Genomic DNA, 17,976 nt, shown 5'->3' on the forward strand with positions numbered 1-17,976 from the left:
TCATTTTAAAGGAAAAAAGATCACCTACTCTACAGCATTTGGAAAGAATGATTTTTATTGTAAGACTTTTTACTTTTTCTACGTATTTAACCTTCCAACTCTCCATGAAGTTATATGAGTATTGAGATACTTACAATATCATAAAACTAATAATCTCTTCAACAATTTGTTTTTAAAGCATATAAACTGAACTGCATAAAATTTTATTTATTTTGATGGTATCTCTGCAGTCCACATATAATCAGTTGTTTAAAAGAATTATAAAAAAATAGTATCTAGTATTTTATTTTCTCAATTTCTTTTTTTCTTTAGCAGTTATTGAGTTTTAGCCTACTATGCAGAGACAGGCACACAGATAATATTGAAGTATACTTCACTTGGGTGGTTTTTCTTTTTTAATTTACATTTGTTCATTCATTTATCATATGGCTATTAGCACCTACTATGTATGTGTCATGCACTGGAATAAGTATGAGGAGTCTTTTAGCTTCTATGAACTTATGGTTCAATTAATAAACACTTCACAATTCAGCAGAACATTTTTGCATAGGTAGAACCTTTAGAAAATTTCCAGACTTACCATATGGGTGACTACCAATTCTGCCAGCCTTTTCCATTCACAATTTCATAACAATTTGTAGCTAATAACCAGGATTCTCTCAAATATTTTAGGAAAGTTTTCTACCTTTGTTTAGCATTAAATAAACTATGGTCTAGACCCTGTATACAAGCTCAATAAATACAGAAAAATAAGACTTAAATGAATTTCAACATCCAAACTAAAGCTATGAGAATTGCCAAGTCCTTCAAAGAGCTAAAAAGCTCCTCTGCAAGATGATGACGCAACCGATTATGTGAGGTGAACGATACTTGAAGACTGAGGCTTTCATCAACCCTTCGATCATCGTGAACAAATTCTAAATGTCACAGAATTAGTAGAACTTTAACTTATGGTAAACAGCTATAGAACACAGCTTTCAGGGAGATCAGATTTCAAGAGTCTTATTTATTATAACCATTAGACCCTAGCCATGTATAAATATTTGCCTACATTTACTTCCACACATGTATATTCAATTTTAGAATCAACTGAGACCCATACATTATTGTATTGCTCTGGAACCTCAAATTATCTAATAAAGCCTTAAAAGAATTTAAGCTCTGAACTAATGTAACAATCAAAACTGTAAAACACATCTATTGCATATCTTCAACATTTTGACAGCATATTCACAAATTTTAGTTTTGGTGAATATTGATTGGAATAATGAAAACGTGGTTCATAGAATTTGTGAGGAAGTGAGCTTCCAGTTAATGCTTGATTTTCTTCTATAATAATCCAAGCAAATAAAAGTGGTAAAATTATAAAGGGCATCTTATGCAAAAGTACCTTGAGAACCCAAGGAGGAGTTTATTCAGCAAATTTTTAAAAATTTCTTCTGAAATCAGTAAAAGTCCCACTTTACAAAAAGAGTTTTCCCTTAATGAAGGCTGAAGCTTATGAGGAACAAGTCAAAAAGAGGGAAAACTAAAAAATAGTTGCTTTTAATCAATAGCCCCCTAGGTCTTTAAGCAGTTCAAGTTCCAGAGAGTTTCTCAGTCACACTTAAGGGACTTTAAAGAATCATCCATATTCTCTTTTAAAGAATTGTACTTTTTAAAAACAACAATAAGTCAACTGTAAATAAACTTTTAAGATTATAAGAATTTATCTTTATAATTTACTACAACCTGCAATATTCATATTTTATTTATTTATTTATTTACGAAGCGGAGTCGCTCTGTCGCCCAGGCTGGAGTGCAGTGGCATGATCTCGGCTCACTGCAAGCTTCGCCTCCCAGGTTCACGCCATTCTCCTGCCTCAGCCTCTTGAGTAGCTGGGACTACAGCTACTCACCCAACACCACGCCTGGCTACTATTTTGTATTTTTAGTAGAGACGGGGTTTCAGCGTGTTAGCCAGGATGGTGTCGGTCTCCTGACCTTGTGATGCGCCTGCCTCGGCCTCCCAAAGTGCTGGGAATACAGGCGTGAGCCACCGCGCCCGGCCAATATTGATATATTTAAAAATCCAATCTCTCAATTTCAGATAAAGGCATGGAAAACTAGTTATTAATAGTTTCTTCCAAAATCTGTTTATCTTTGATGCAGTATTTGAAATGAAAATAAAGGAAATAACTGTTCAATACTAGTTCTTTGTTTCTGCATTTAAATGAATGCAAAATAATGAAAATCAATGTGCTGCTACCAATATTTATGTACAAGACTCACCAGGTTCTTTCAGAAGTTCCAAGGTAGAGGTCCCGGGTTGTAAGTAAAGATGGACAGGAAAGGGATAGAGTAATTCCAACATTCTGTTTCCAAAACATTAAGTTCGATCTTTAAGTGATTTAATAGTCTCTATTTTGTAATACAAATCTTCAACACTAAAGTTATAGAACTAAATGCTAATCATAGAAAACCACGTGTCTCTGGTCAACAGGACTACACCTGTTGTTCCCTCAGTGCCTTGCAGAGTAAATATTATTAAACAAAGACAAAATACTACCAAATTTTGCTGGTTCTGAGATGAATAACAAATAGGAACATTTGCTTTCCAAATGAGCCCAAACTAGCAAAAATCGGGAAAATGAACAAGCATCATATCTATCTATTTCTTCAGTGTTTTACAAGAGATTTTTAAGTAGCACGTTTTCCTAACATGATTTGGAGAGCTTCAATCCCAACAGCTGAATAAAGTCAAGTACCACATGGAAACTTTGGAAAATGTGAATAAGCAAAAAGAAAGAAAATAAAAATCTCCCCTAATCTTATTACCCTGATATTTTAGTAATAATTGCAAACCCTTCAATGCTTCCTGTAGGCCAGCATTTAAGGCACTATTCTAATCCTTTTTGTATGTTTTATCTGATTTATTCTTCAAAACAAGCATGTAGGTACTTACTATTATGATACTCATTGTATACATTAAGAAACTAAGACATTTAGGGGTTACGTAGTATACAGTTCAGATTATTCCAGCTAGAAATGGGTGGGGTCAGGATTGAAATTCAGGCAGTGGGACTTCAGGAACCATATTACTATTTTATACTGATTTCATTTGACATGATTAGCATGTGGAATATATCTCATGCCTTTTCTATGTTTAAATGTACATAAATGCACACAAAATTTTAAACTATTATTTTGCACCTAATATATCATGGAGATCTTTCTTTAAAAATATACAAAGGTGCACACTGTTATTTTGACCCATTACATAGAATTCCATGTTATTTTGGCCCATTACATAGAAATTCATTGTATAGATTTTAACATACTGATCGCTTATTTACCAGTCTTCTTCTATGGGATGTATTTGTTGGTTTTGCTTTTGTGTTGTTTATAAACAAGGATGAAAATCTTTGAACATTCATATTTGTGCAACTGTCCAATTATTTTCTTGTGTTACTAGTAGAAATTAAAATGTTGGTTCAAAAGTTATATACATTTTATATAAATTTCTAGAATTTTAAAACATTTGCCCAGAAAGAAGCGTGGTCTATGAAGGAGGAGACTCTTCAGAGATTTACATTTGGCACATAGTAGGCACTCAATAGATAGTAAAGAAATAACTAAGGATAGGATCTATTAATTTAACTGTCACTCATGTGGTCATGCCCATGGAGTTGGCCAAAGGACTGAGGTATGCCTTGAGTTGTATCAAGAGAAATTAGAGAGACGTGAGTATGCAGTCAGTTTTATAAGATTCCATTTGAAATTCTAGAACGTTTTTATATATCACCAAGAATGGGGTCAAATTCCATTGATCAGGCAAAATTTCCTTTGCTTTCTAATATCTGGTCCATGGATAAGTGTTATTTAATTTCCAAGTTAGGACTAATTATGTATTTTCAATTATTCCCCACTAATGGAAGATTCTAATGGAAGGAGACCATTCAACCACTGAAGCAAAATATTTCACAGACATTAAGATGAAATGGCAGTTGCTTCACACAAATGTGAAATGCCATAAGGGATTCTATCATTATTGTATAATACCCTCATTATGTTATTAAATTGATCAGAATAACCTAAACATGAATTGTCATGTAACACAGGAAACTCACTGATCACAAAACTAGGTGAAGAAGGCCAGGCTCACTTGCCTGAATTACAGAATGCATTTACTGAAATGCAGTTGTCATACTTTCAAATGCACCAAATAATATCAACTAAAAATTAGCACTAGTAAATAAGTGATTCATAAATGAATTTTATTGATGGGAAATTAAAATTTGGGATGAACCCATATTTATCATCATCATAAAGGATATTTTAAAGTAGGACAATATTTGAATTTAGAATTCAAAGGCACATTGAAGAACTTTACTTTCTTAAATTTATATTGAAATTGTAAAAGTATTCAATTGTGTTTTCCCACCACAGTTCAAAAATAGACAAGTTTAGAAGAGGGAAGAAATCATATATTTAAAAGATTTGATCATATTCATGTTTTGCTCAAGAAAATTTCTTTTGTTGGGCCAATATTTCAATAGTCATCCCAAAAATATTATAGTCATCTTAGCAATCAGTATTTTTCAAGGCATCTTCAGGATAATTATAAGTTGTTTATATACAACTTTTCTCACAGGGGTCTATTTAACTTGAACAAAAACCTTTTGGGAGTTTCATGAAGAGCTGGGTCATTCATACTGATTAGTCCTAGAGTCTGTCCTTGCATTGTTAACAGTCTCATACCTAATTTCCCAACTGATTATATTATATTTTCTTCTGCTTATATTCTTATTGCTGTTTCCTTATCTTCATTATGTGGTGAACTAGATTTCAAAAAAAATTTTGGTCTAGTGACATTCTATTTGTCTAGTTAAGCTCAGATTTCCAAAAATCCTTAGTCACCACATCCCAAAACACTTATTTGTCTTTTCCCTGGCATTCCCATCACACTTCTAACATTAATGAAATGAAGCTAACTGTTAAAGTAGGAAACAAGTTACCACCATCAACTAGCTATAAATAAAGACAAGACAGCCCAGGTGTATTGAAGTTCAGGCTTTACATGCCCTGGGCTGTCATTGGAAGTACATGCACTTGCTCTTAATTTCAAAGGATGTTGATCCTCCTCATTAAGCAGGACATGTTTTCATTAAAAATGGGAAGTTAGGGTGTCAAGGGACCTTTATCTTCTACCAGTTGCAGAAGAAACAATTGTTTGGGAAATAGTCAACTCTCTTGAGAAAGACGTTATACTGAAAGATATTATACCTGATCAGATTTATTAATAAGTGCTTCGCTTGTCCCTAAAACATGACTATTCTGCCATGGCTTACCAGCCTCATCTAAAGATACTGAAAATGATTTTCAAATCAGTTAACCTTTTCAGTTAGTAAAAGCTGACTTGAAATTCTAACCAATTTGGCTAAATTGCTATATTAATTACTCTTTTAGGAGCTACCAATTTGCTAGACTAATTTGGATCTTAAGTTAAAATGGGTAATTCAAAGGCAGAAAAGAAATTTATAAAAACTTGTAAGTTTCCAATATAATAATTTCTTTTCCTTTGAAATTAATATCTTCCCTTATCATAGGTATAACCAAACCTTTAGTATTAAGGCTGTGTATATATTTCACTCTTTCAAATTTGAGTACTGTAGTACACTTAAGCCAAGAAAGTGGTTACCCTGAGCATGGATCTTCTAGTGTTAAACACATAGTTCACAACTTAAATGTTGGAAGACCCACAAAGTTCTTCATAGCCTTGCCAGCATTTCCTCAACTAACTTATAGCTGTGCCAATCACCCCAAATTTCTGACCATGTTATAATATCAATGAATTATTGTGAAACAAGCTACTGAAAACTACATTTAGCAGAGAAGTATTTACTGTCTGTAAGTATAAATGTTCTTACAAAATATGTGCTGAAGAGCTTAGAGGTTCTCTATGTAGCTTCAGGGACAACTATTGTGTATGTAATTTTAAAGTTATCTTGAAGACGTTGATGCTATTTCATGCAATTTAGAAAAGGAACTGACCCATCTCCAGACAGTTTTGGAAAGCAGAGGCAATGCTTAGAACTCCTATGTTCAAACTATGTTCTGTAGAACCAGCCTCACCTTCTGTTAGAAAAAGACTAAACTTTAATTATTAGATTTAGAAAGGAAAATTATAACTTACTCTGCTCCATAATTGCTGCAGATGAGTTATTAAAATTCTAAACTTATGTAATATTATCATAAAATATGGCATTTTTTTCTCAGGAAAGCCACAAATTGGATTCAAGCTTATGCACTATAAAACCCAGATGGTTTACTTAACTACTCAGACATCCTCCAGTTCAAAAGTTAATTGAACTGAAAACAAAAATTTTGATAATTGATATGCTTTGAGGAACTCAAGCAGAACAATAAATTAGCTTCATGTATGGGGCGTTAATAGATAAAACTTGAGAGACCATGACAATTGGTCAGGGAATATTGGCGAAGTAGAAGAAAATATATATTTTCTATAGTTTAACTAATTATACATTACCTGGACTCCTCAAAGTGCTGTTGCTTTGCTGTCTCCATTTTTTTACTCACTGGTTCAATAATAGTCATGATTTTATCCAATTTAACTTGTCCTGAAATTTTGTTAAAGTTTTAATTGCATACTATTAGTTTTCAAGTTGTAAAGGCATTTTTTGAATTCAGTTGCAAATGACAGATTTTTAATAACAAGAGCTATAATCATTTAAAATGTTACTAACACAGAGATACTAAAAAACACAGTTGAGTAGTTTTCTTCACTCCATGCTACTCAAATGCTTTGCAATTACTAAACTTTAGGACTGAAAATTATAGTGCAAATGAACTACATATATCAGAAAGGAAACTACTCTCAGAGAAATGGCTGCAACAGCATAGCATATACCAATGAATACAAACAGCCTCATTTGTACATATCAGTATTATTATAATCATTATCATCACAAAGCTTAGTTCTTACAGAAGGGGCTGCTATTTTAAAATAATTTGGCAAATCATTAGTTCCTATAAATAGGAACACAAAGTGCTCCAAAAATCTCATTATTTGATAGAGTAAGACTAAAGTCCAAAAGGCAAAGGTTCTACTTTTAAAAAACCTAATTCTTCAAGTGTAAAGAGAAATTTACATAAGTATTTTAAAATACCCATTACTTTCTATTGTGCACAGATAATGGGACAAATATACAGTTTGAAATATTATAACAAAAATATTATCAGGTAACTATTGAGCACCTTCTACCTACTAGCTGAGATATATTATTAATAAAAGATACCCAGAACACATGAGAGAAAACCCTCTGCTTTAGAAAATTATAGGCTAGTTGGATCTCAATGTCAACAAAAAGAAGAGCATACTAGACTGAATTATGTAACATATATTCAAAATGTACATTCAGAGAACATAAAATTTTTGTAGAAATGGAAAACAGAATACTAATATTGATTAACTGTAGTCGGCCTTCGATATTCTCGGGTTGTGCATCTGCAGATTCAACCAACCACAGACTGACAATATTCAGAAAAAAAAAAATTTAAAATACATTACAACAAAATAATATAAAGTTAAAACAATATAGTATGAAAGCTATTTGCATTGAGTTTACGTACCATTCAGTATTATAAGTAATCTAGAGATTGTTTAAGAAGAAATTGATGCCAATCATTTTGACACTATTCCACAAGAACAGTGTGGAATACCCCTGATGAACATAGATGCTAAAATCCTTAACAAAATACTAGCTAACTGAATCCAACAACATATATAAAAGATAATCCACCATGATCAAGTGGGTTTCATACCAGGGATGCAGGGATGGTTTAACATATGCAAGTCAATAAATGTGATACACCACATAAACAGAATTAAAACAAAAATCACATGATCATCTCAATAGAAGCAGAAAAAGCATTTGACAAAATCCAGCACCTCTTTATGATTAAAACTCCCAGCAAAATCTGCATACAAGGGACATATCTCAATGTAATAAAGGCCATCTATGACAAACCCACAGCCAGCATAATATTGAATGGGGAAAAGTTGAAAGCATTCCCTCTGAGAACTAGAACAAGACAAGAATGCCCACTCTTACCATTTCTCTTCAACATAATACTGGAAGCACTAGCCAGAGCAATCAAACAAGAGAAAGAAATAAAGGGCATCCAAATCTCTAAAGAGGAAGTCAAACTGTCACTGTTTGCTGAAGATATGATCATTTACCTTGAAAAATCTAAAGACTCCTCCAGAAAGTTCCTAGAACTGATTAAAAAAATCAGCAAAGTTTCCGGATACAAGATTAATGCACACAAACCAGTAGCTCTTCCATACACCAACAGCGCCCAAGCAGAAAATCAAATAAAAAACTCAACCCTTTTACAATAGCTGCAAACAAAAAATAAAATACTTAGGAATATACCTAACCAAGGAGGCAAAAGAACTTTACAAGGAAAACTACAAAACACCGCTGAAAGAAATCATAGATGACACAAAAATGGAAACACATGCCATGCTCATGGATGGGTAGAATCAGTATTGTGAAAATGACCATAATGCCAAAAGCAATCTACAAATTCAACACAATCCCCATCAAAATACCACCATCATCTTTCACAGAATTTCTTAAAAAACAATTCTAAACTTCATAGGGAACCAAAAAGAGCCCACATAACCAAAGCAAGACTAAGCAAAAAGAACAAATCTAGAGGCATCAGACTACTTGATTTCAAACTATACTATAAGGCCATAGTTAACAAAACAGCATGATACTGGTATAAAAATGGCACATAAACCAGTGGAACAGAAGAGAGAACCCAGAAATAAATCCTAATATTTAAAGCCAACTGATCTTCAACAAAGTAAACAAAAACAAAGTGGGGAAAGGATACCCTTTTCAACAAATGGTGCTGGGATAATTGGCTAGACACATGTAGGAGAATAAAACCAGATCCTCATCTTTCACCTTATACAAAAATCAACTCAAGATGGATTAAGGGCTTAAATCTAAGACCTGAAACTATAAAATTCTAGAAGACACCATTGGAAAACCCTTCTAGACATTGGCTTAGGCAAGGATTTCATGACCAAGAACCCAAAAGCAAATGCAATAAAAACAAAGGACACATGCACACATATGTTTATTGTGGCACTGTTCACAATAGCAAAGACTTGAAACCAACCCAAATGCCCATCAATGACAGACTGGATAAAGAAAATGTGGTACATATATACCATGGAATACTATGTAGCCAGAAAAAGGAATGAGTTCATGTCCTTTGTAGGGACATGGATGAAGCTGGAAACCATCATCTGCAGCAAATTAGCATAGGAACAGAAACCCAAACACTGCATGTTCTCACTCATAAGTGGGAGTTGAACAGTAAGAACACATAGACACAGGGAGTGGAACACCACACAGCGGGGCCTGTGGGGGGTGGGATAANATGAAGCTGGAAACCATCATCTGCAGCAAATTAGCATAGGAACAGAAACCCAAACACTGCATGTTCTCACTCATAAGTGGGAGTTGAACAGTAAGAACACATGGACACAGGGAGTGGAACACCACACAGCGGGGCCTGTGGGGGGTGGGATAACATCAGGAGAAATGCCTAATGTAGATGACAGGTTGACGGGTGTAGCAAACAACCATGGCACATGTATACCTGTGTAACAAACCTGCACATTCTGCACATGTACCCCAGAACTTAAAGTATAAAAACAAAAATTAAGAAAAGATAAATATTTGGGATTTAATTAACTAAATAACTTTTGCACAGCAAAAGAAACAGCAGAGTAAACAGACAATCCATAGAGTGGGAGAAAATCTTCACAATCTATGCATCTGACAAAGGACTAATATCCAGAATCTGCAACAAACTCAAACAAATCAATAAGAAAAAAACACAAAATCCCATCAAAAAGTGGGCTAAGGACCTGAATAGACAGTTATCAAAAGAAGATATACAAATGCCCAACAAACATATGAAAAAATGCTCAACATCACTAATGATCAGGGAAATGCAAATCAAAGCCACAATGTGATACCACCTTAACTTCTGCAAGAATAGTCATAATCAAAAAATTAAAAACAGTCGATGCTGGCGTGGATGCAGTGATCAGGGAACACTTCTACACTGCTGGTGGGAATGTAAACTAGTACAGCCAGTATGGAAAACAGTGTGGGGATCCCTTCAAGAACTAAAAGTAGAACTACTGTTTGATCCAGCAATCCCACTACTAGGTATCTACCCAAAGGAAAATAAGTCATCATACGAAAAAGATACTTGTATATGCATGTTTATAGCAGCACAATTTGCAATTGCAAAATCATGGAGCCAACCCAATGCACATCAATCAACAAGTGGATAAAGAAACTGTGGTATATAAATATATAATGGAATACTACTCAGCCATAAAAAGAAATGAATTAACGGCATTTGCAGCAACCTGGATGAGATTGGAGACTATTATTCTAAGTGAAGTAACTCAGGAATGGAAAACCAAACATCAGATGTTCTCACTGATATGTGGGAGCTCAGACATGAGGATGCAAAGGCATAAGAATGATACAATGGACTTTGGGGACTTGGGGGGAAAGTTGGGAGGGGGGTGAAGGATAAAAGACTACAAATAGGGTGCAGTGTATACTGCTCGGGTGATGGGTGCACCAAAATCTCACAAATCACCACTAAAGAACTTAACATGTAACCAAATACCACCAGTACCCCAATAACCTATAGAAAAAGTAAATAAATTTTAAAAAATAAAATATATGGGAAGATGTGCATAGGTTATGTGCAAATTCATACTACATATCTTATCAGGGACTTGAGCGTTCTCGGATCTTCAAATGATGGAGGTAGGGGAGGTCCTGGAACCAGTTTCCCAAGTATACTGAGCAAAGGCTGTATTTATAAGGTACCAGAAGTATTGGTTAGCATTCCTTGTGAATTATCTCATGTAAGTTTCAACAGTTTTATTCTGTTTTGTTTTGTTTTGTAAAGTACTGTGATTAGTCCATTTATTCAGAGAAGCAATTTTCCCAAGATCCTTTAACTTGGAAGGTACAGAGCCAGGACTCCATTCTTTTTCACTGTGCTCTACACTGCCCCCTGGAACTTGTGGGTCTTCAGGGGATTCATCAGTAAAAGTGGGTAATTTCTGCCTTGTTTACTTCAGAAAGTAATGATAAAGCTCAGAGGACACACTTTATATAAAGACACGTTATATGTTAACTGATATCATATTAAGGTGAAGGAGAATTTTGAGTCTTAAAATAGAAACATTAAAATATGTGCCATATGCCAAGTGTGCTAATTACTATATATGGATTATCATGTTCTATTCTTAGAGCCATCCCATAGATTAAGTACTATTACTATCTCCATTTTACAGATGAGGAAATGGAAGTAGAGGTGTGATTATTTTCCCCAAGATTAGACCATTAGCAAAAGGTAGAGATGATATTCAAACCCAGGCAGATAGCCCCTGGAACCTGAATTCTTAATCACTCTGATGCTCAATATGCCTGTTTGTTTATTGTACTCATTTATAGAATATTTACTTAGTAAAAATTGCTATGCTGACTCCTGGGAGGGGAGCAGTGTAGAATATAATGGTTAATAAAGCATTACTGCTACCCTCAATGGACAGTATAACAGTGAAAATCACTGCAGAAAAGTGAAGGAGAAAAAGGATGGGGCAAAGGTGATGGGACGTGCAATCTGGAGATATAAAGAGTGAATTTTACAGCAATGGTAAAGAAATTAACCTTGCGATGAAAGAAAATCATAGAAGCTAAAGAAAGCATTAGGATTTAGTGAAATGTTTATTGTTGTTTTATTTTTCAAGGCAGGAGGTTTTCAAGTCGATAGGAAAGAAGCCAATATAGATCAAGAGATTACAGATGCTTACATTTGAACACACTTGGAATTGAATACATGACCAGGGAACAGGTTCACTGCATACCTAGGAAGGATGTGATGAAGTTCACAAGTGAAGGTATTATTTCAGGATAATATTATTTTGAAAGCAACATTATGAAAATAAATTTTCACTAATGAGGAATTCATATTTGTAAAATACACATATATGTATAAAACACACATATATGTGTATCTTGGTTTATTTATTTGCAAATGCACAGGAAAGATATGGAAGAATGCATACTACAGCAGAAACAATTAGTACTCACCAAATTATCCATGTGCTTCCCTGTATTTCCCATATCCCTTTACAATTACTTTGATGACATGTGATTAAACTCTGACCAATGAGATGTGAGCACATTAGGTGTGAGCCACTACCAGACCTGGGCCTTAAATTTCTCCAGCCCACTCTTTCCCTGCCACAGTGCCCCAGGAAGCCTGTGCACCAAATGGCAAAACTACAAGGTAAACTGTCTATCACACTGTGATTGATGTAGGGGGATAAATAAGTCTTTATGAAACATGAAGCCACAGAGAATCTAGTGTTCATTTGTTACTCAACAGAGCCCAACCTTTCTTGTCTAATATTTACACCAAACTAAGACCATCAACAGTGTCTATCTTTGGAAGGAAGGGGAAAATGTAGTATTGTTAGGACTTTCCCTTTCAATACTATATATGTAAGCATTTTTTAAATCTTTATAATGAGCTTGTGTTAATACAATAATTAAGAAAAAGATATGTCTATTTTGGAGAAAAGAAACCTATTAAATACTTTGGGTATAATCCATTTAAGTGCTAAACTAAAAGCCCTCTATAGTACCATTTAACTAAGTCATATTAGGACTGCATCCAACATACAAAATAAATGCAGATACACTCTTTTAAAAGTAGTATATAGAGTTAAAAGAGAACTCTAAAAAGGCAATTAAAACATGAAAATCCAACATCGCTGCAGATAAACGTTTAGATGGAAAATTAGAGTTAGTGTGTGACTTTAGGCCCAATTATAACATCTCTGAGTTTCTAACTATTGCTTATGTAAAATCTAGTTGATAAACTAATTCCACCAAAATAGAATTTCAGTTCTGGAATATAAATTATAAATAACTTCTGATTAGAACACTCATTCAAAGAGAGACTAACAGGGAGATCAGGGCACAAAAAACAGAGGTAGAGTTATGAATTCTTAGAGGTTTTACAATGAAGTTAAGCAAAAGGAAGGTAAGGCATTAAAACTGCCAACTTAGGTATAAGCTGACAGGCTAAAAAGAAAAACAACAACAACAAAAACTGCCAACCAAAAGACTTTAGTCTCTAACGCTACTATGTGCTCCTCAGAGTCCAGCTGGAATTAATCATTCATTCACCTGAGCTCAATCGTTTGTTCACCTGAAATCAATCATCCATTCAATTTCATTCTCTTCTGACAATTGTGCCTTTGTCCTTCATGGGCTTATTTTGCTTTGACCACCTCCAGCTGTTGTGTGTTCCCCAAAGCTCTTTCTTTCCTTGGCTACCTTCTAACCCTTAACTTGAATGATATGGTCCATGACCTTGGCTATATTTATTACCTCAATGTACACAAATCTGTATATCTTGCTAAGACCACTCTTGAGATCCAAATTTGAATAGCCAACTATCTCCATCTCAATCAACATGTCCCTCTCACACTTAATGACACTGCTGTCCATCCATAAGCCAGAAAGTCATCTCCCCTATTCACTCCCCCTCAATCCCCTAATAGAGTCATTTAATCCCTTCCATACTTTCCCACTCATACTCTCTCAGTTCAGACCCTTATCATCTTTCATCTGGTACATTAACAGCTTCACTTGGATTCCTGAATCCAGCCATGAAACTCTAACCTATCCTCCATACTTTCCAAAAATAATCTTTCATTTCCAATTATGGAATTTTAAATTATCATTGTGTTATTGTTTTCTGATTTAATGTCACAGTAATCAGAGAACAGGTTTTGTATAATTCCAATTGTTTGAAATTTGTTGACTCCTACTTTATATACCCTTGTGTACTCAATTTTCATAATGCCCCATATTTGTCTGAAAATAATGTATATTCTTTAATTCTTAGGAGCAATGTCTTGTATCTACCTGATAAATCAATTTGTTAACTTAGTTGTTCTCCATTTTGCTAGTCATTTCAAGACTCGGCACGAAGGATATTCTCTAATCTATCTTAACACTGAAACGATTTTCAGCGCTCATTGTTTGGTTGGCCCACCATCCCTTTACTAATCTGTAAACTCTCTGATCATGTGGACTAGGACTTATTTCCCTTGAATCCTCAGCACTTCCTTATAGTACCCAGAACATTCAACAAACATTTGTTATAAGAATCAATAAATAAAACATGTAATACCTCTTACTCAGTTACATAGATTTTCAGTATCATTTTATGTTTGCCAGTGTCATGGATTAATTTCTTTCCATTACTTTCTCAGACACCGTAGACACTATATACATACTTGCTTCCACTAATTCCCACTGCTCTCCTGACCTTCATAAAGAATGCCTATTTCTCCCCTTCCTTCCACAAAAAAATAAAAAAACAAAACAAAACAAAACAAAACCAGCATCTCTATTTCAGGTTGTCAAAATCGTCTATGTTAAATAGTTAAGCTGGACTAATGTGTTATTGGAAACTAGTTTTCTAGAATTTAAAGCTCAAACAAATTGGAAATTCAGTGTCAGAAAAGGGAGTGTGTTCCTCATCACAGACACTTGTTAGCAGAAAATTTCAGAAGAACATTGTAGAGGGGATTTTATGTTGTGAAAATAGTCGGGCTAGAAGAGCTTTAAGGTCTCTTCTACACAAAGACTTACTACTATGAAAGTGCTTCAGGTCGGTAAAATGGTTTTCATTCAAACAATGAGAGATTTTATATTTTGTACACTGAATAATTATAAAATGATTTTCTCACCTTTCTCTCTTTTTAAGATCCACTATTTAAATTTTATTTAATTTCATATGAATTATAATGAAACTTAAAAATTTTAAAGTTTCAAATTTATAGGCAGATTCATTAGTCAAGAATGACAGATTGCAATTTACTGACATTTCACATTCTAGTGTGTGGGCTGGGTAGATGTCATATAATTTTCTACTGTTGGAATTTCAAGCACATGTGTGTTATATAGAATGCCAATTCCTCACTAGACTGTGATCTCTGACGGTTTCTTGAGGATAGACATTGTGTTTTTATGCATCCATCCATTTATTCAATCATTCATTCAACACATATTTACTGAATACCTACAATGTGACAGGCAGTCTGCTAGGCACTAAGAATGCAAAAAAAGAACTCGGAGATTATGAAGTCAACATTCTTAGGAATGAAATTAACTACAAATAATTACATAATTCCCAATACAGTGCTATGAAAATTTATTTTCATTATCTCATGAATTTAAAACAAGGAATGAAATGCAGCCCTCAGCTTTTGGAATTGGGAGGTCATTGGACAATTTAATGGAAGTAGAAGAAAGATTTCTTTGGGTCGAAGGAATAATGTTATTGGAGGTAATAAATGTAGACTCCTTTTTCAAGAGGTATGTGGTTTGAAGAAACAGACAGCAATGAAATGATCACCACAGAAACAGAAGTTTGAGAAAGTAAATTATAGTGTCAATATATTTTTAATACGAGAGAAACTTTAGTATGCTTATAGGTTATAGGAGAGTATGGAGACATAAAAGGGGGCAAACAATACATAATAGATGAGATAGGTTCCTGACAGAAAAGGGAAAGAATGAGATAGAATTAATACCTGAAGAGGCATCTTCTAAAACCATAGACAAGATTTCGGGTGGCTATTAGTAAGTTTCCAGTGAGTTCACCATGAAGACATTTATTTTCTCTATGAAGTAGGAGGTAAGGTCATTTACTGAGGAAAGCAGGCAGAGATTTGATAAGGGTTGTGGAGGTTTGGGCTAAATAGTAAGTGAGATGGGTAAAATAATTGAAAAGGCCAAATGAAAGATTTTAACTTAGATTACTACTTAATGCAGTCATAATCATAGCTAGCATTTGAAATGAAACACAAACCTTCTCTTCCTATTGTTCAGTTTCTCCACACTTCATAGCAAAATGTTTAGACTGGTTGTCTACATATATTGTTTGCTCTTTCTCACTCCATTTTTTTGTCCCTACACTCCCAATCTACCTGGTACAGTGGTTGCTCTGTGGAAACTGCTCTCATCAAAGGTACAATGACTTCCATGGTAGCACACCCAATGAATAAGTATTTGTCAACTTTTTGCTGAGCCTTCACAGCAGCACTCAGTGATAATGATGATTTTCTTTTATGAAGATTCCAACACTTTCTCCTAGAGTTCCTCCTATGATGCTGCTTCTCATTGTCAATCTCTTTTACTGACTCTCCTTCTTCTATCAGACCTCCAATGAATGAAGTGTCTTAAGTCTCTGTCTTAAGCCTTTTTGTTTATGTTAACATCACTTATTCTTTAGGAAATTTCATCCAGTTCCATCCATGGCTTTAAATAATGCTCATATACCAAAGACTCCAAAACTTTATTCTCCAGCCCACACCTCTCCTCGAAATTTCAGACTTATGTATGCATTAATTAGTATCTCAAATATAATATATTTAATGAAACTCTTGATTTCCTGTCTAAAAAAATTTCTTTCTTATCTTTCTCATGTCAGTAAATGACACTATACAGCTACTTTTTCAAACCAGAAACTCATTATCTACCTCTCAAATTTGTCCATTTCTCTTCACTTTACCAAACACTACAATTGTCACAATAACACTGTATAACAAATCGAATCAAAACTCAGCAGTTTACAAGTTTAGATTTCTCTTGCTTATGGTTATTTGAATAAGCCAGAGCAGTTCTGCTTCAGGCTATGAGTCAGCTGGCTTAGAGGGATCAGGCTAGATAGGTGCCACCACCTGGGGCATGGTCTTTTCTTGGTAGATCAAAAAGTGTAAGAGACATGATAAACTACTGGGTACATTTAAAGTCACTGTCTGCATCACGCCTTCTCATATTCCATTAGCCAAAACAAGACAGGGTCAATCTCAAATTTAGTGAAGCAAGAAAATATACTCTAAACCAAGGGGGAGGTGGAAAGAAAAGGTGGAACAATAACCCAATCTAATCCATCATTATCTCTTTCCTGGATTGAAAAATCACTTTCTCTGGTCTTCCCTCTGTCCTCTGTTTATTCCATCCTACAGAATAGAGGCCTGCATATCTTTTAAAAATGGAAATCTGATCACAACATTCATCTTTAAATCATTCAATGACTTTCTACTACTCTTAAATAGATCAATTATTTGCCGTTACCCACAGGGCCATACATTATCTAATTTATTCCTATCTCTTTCACCTGATTTCACATTACTATCATTTTATCTGCCATTACACTGCAGTCACAATGTTTCCCTTCGGGACCTTGAATAAGTCAAGGCCTGTTCCTCCTCAGGGCTGATTTGTACCAGCATTCAAGAGTTGATTGTTAATTATAAGGAATTTTGCAACCCAGATTAAATGTCTGGTAGCCTGAAATCAGCCAGGGTGAGAATATTTATACCCTGGAAGTCAGGAAATGCCATAAATCAGACTTTTGTCCCCTGCAGAACCAATTCACCAGCACACCATTGGTCCTTCTTGTCCTTCATATCTTGCAGGGGCCATTGAAAATAATATGCTAAGAATAGATAAGGCTCAAGGACAGTATCTCTAGCTAGTTGCACTTTCAATGAACTCCAGTAGTCAAGGACAGTATCTCTAGTTGAACTTTTAATGAACTCTAGTAGGCGCCAAGAAGGCAGACAAAATAAGAAAGAACTTAGAGACAAGGAACTAAGCAGAAGGTTATATCTGGGTGCAGAAAGTTTGTTTTGCATTGTGTTATTTTTGCTGACGTGGGATTTATGGAGTATAAATAAAGTGAGGCGGAGGCTCTAGGCGCGGCCGCCATGTTCTCTGTTTGTCTTTGTCTCTTGTGTCTGTTCATTCTCCACCACCCCCGGCA

General features: G+C 34.6%; 1 protein-coding gene across 1 annotated transcript in view; it reads right to left on the minus strand.

The window, feature by feature from the left end:
• LOC108514446 (uncharacterized) overlaps window positions 1–17,976 on the minus strand; it is a 191,047-nt gene that overhangs the window by 115,677 nt on the left and 57,394 nt on the right. The window contains exons 5-6 of the mRNA XM_017850721.1: window positions 6,530–6,620; window positions 2,272–2,354 (exon numbers count right to left, since the gene is read on the minus strand). Coding sequence (XP_017706210.1) covers window positions 2,272–2,354; window positions 6,530–6,620 — 174 coding nt within the window. The remainder of the gene's footprint in view (window positions 1–2,271; window positions 2,355–6,529; window positions 6,621–17,976) is intronic.

Source organism: Rhinopithecus bieti, unplaced genomic scaffold (genome assembly GCF_001698545.2).
Source record: "Rhinopithecus bieti isolate Rb0 unplaced genomic scaffold, ASM169854v2 scaffold_2451, whole genome shotgun sequence".
NCBI classification, from domain to species: domain Eukaryota; kingdom Metazoa; phylum Chordata; class Mammalia; order Primates; family Cercopithecidae; genus Rhinopithecus; species Rhinopithecus bieti.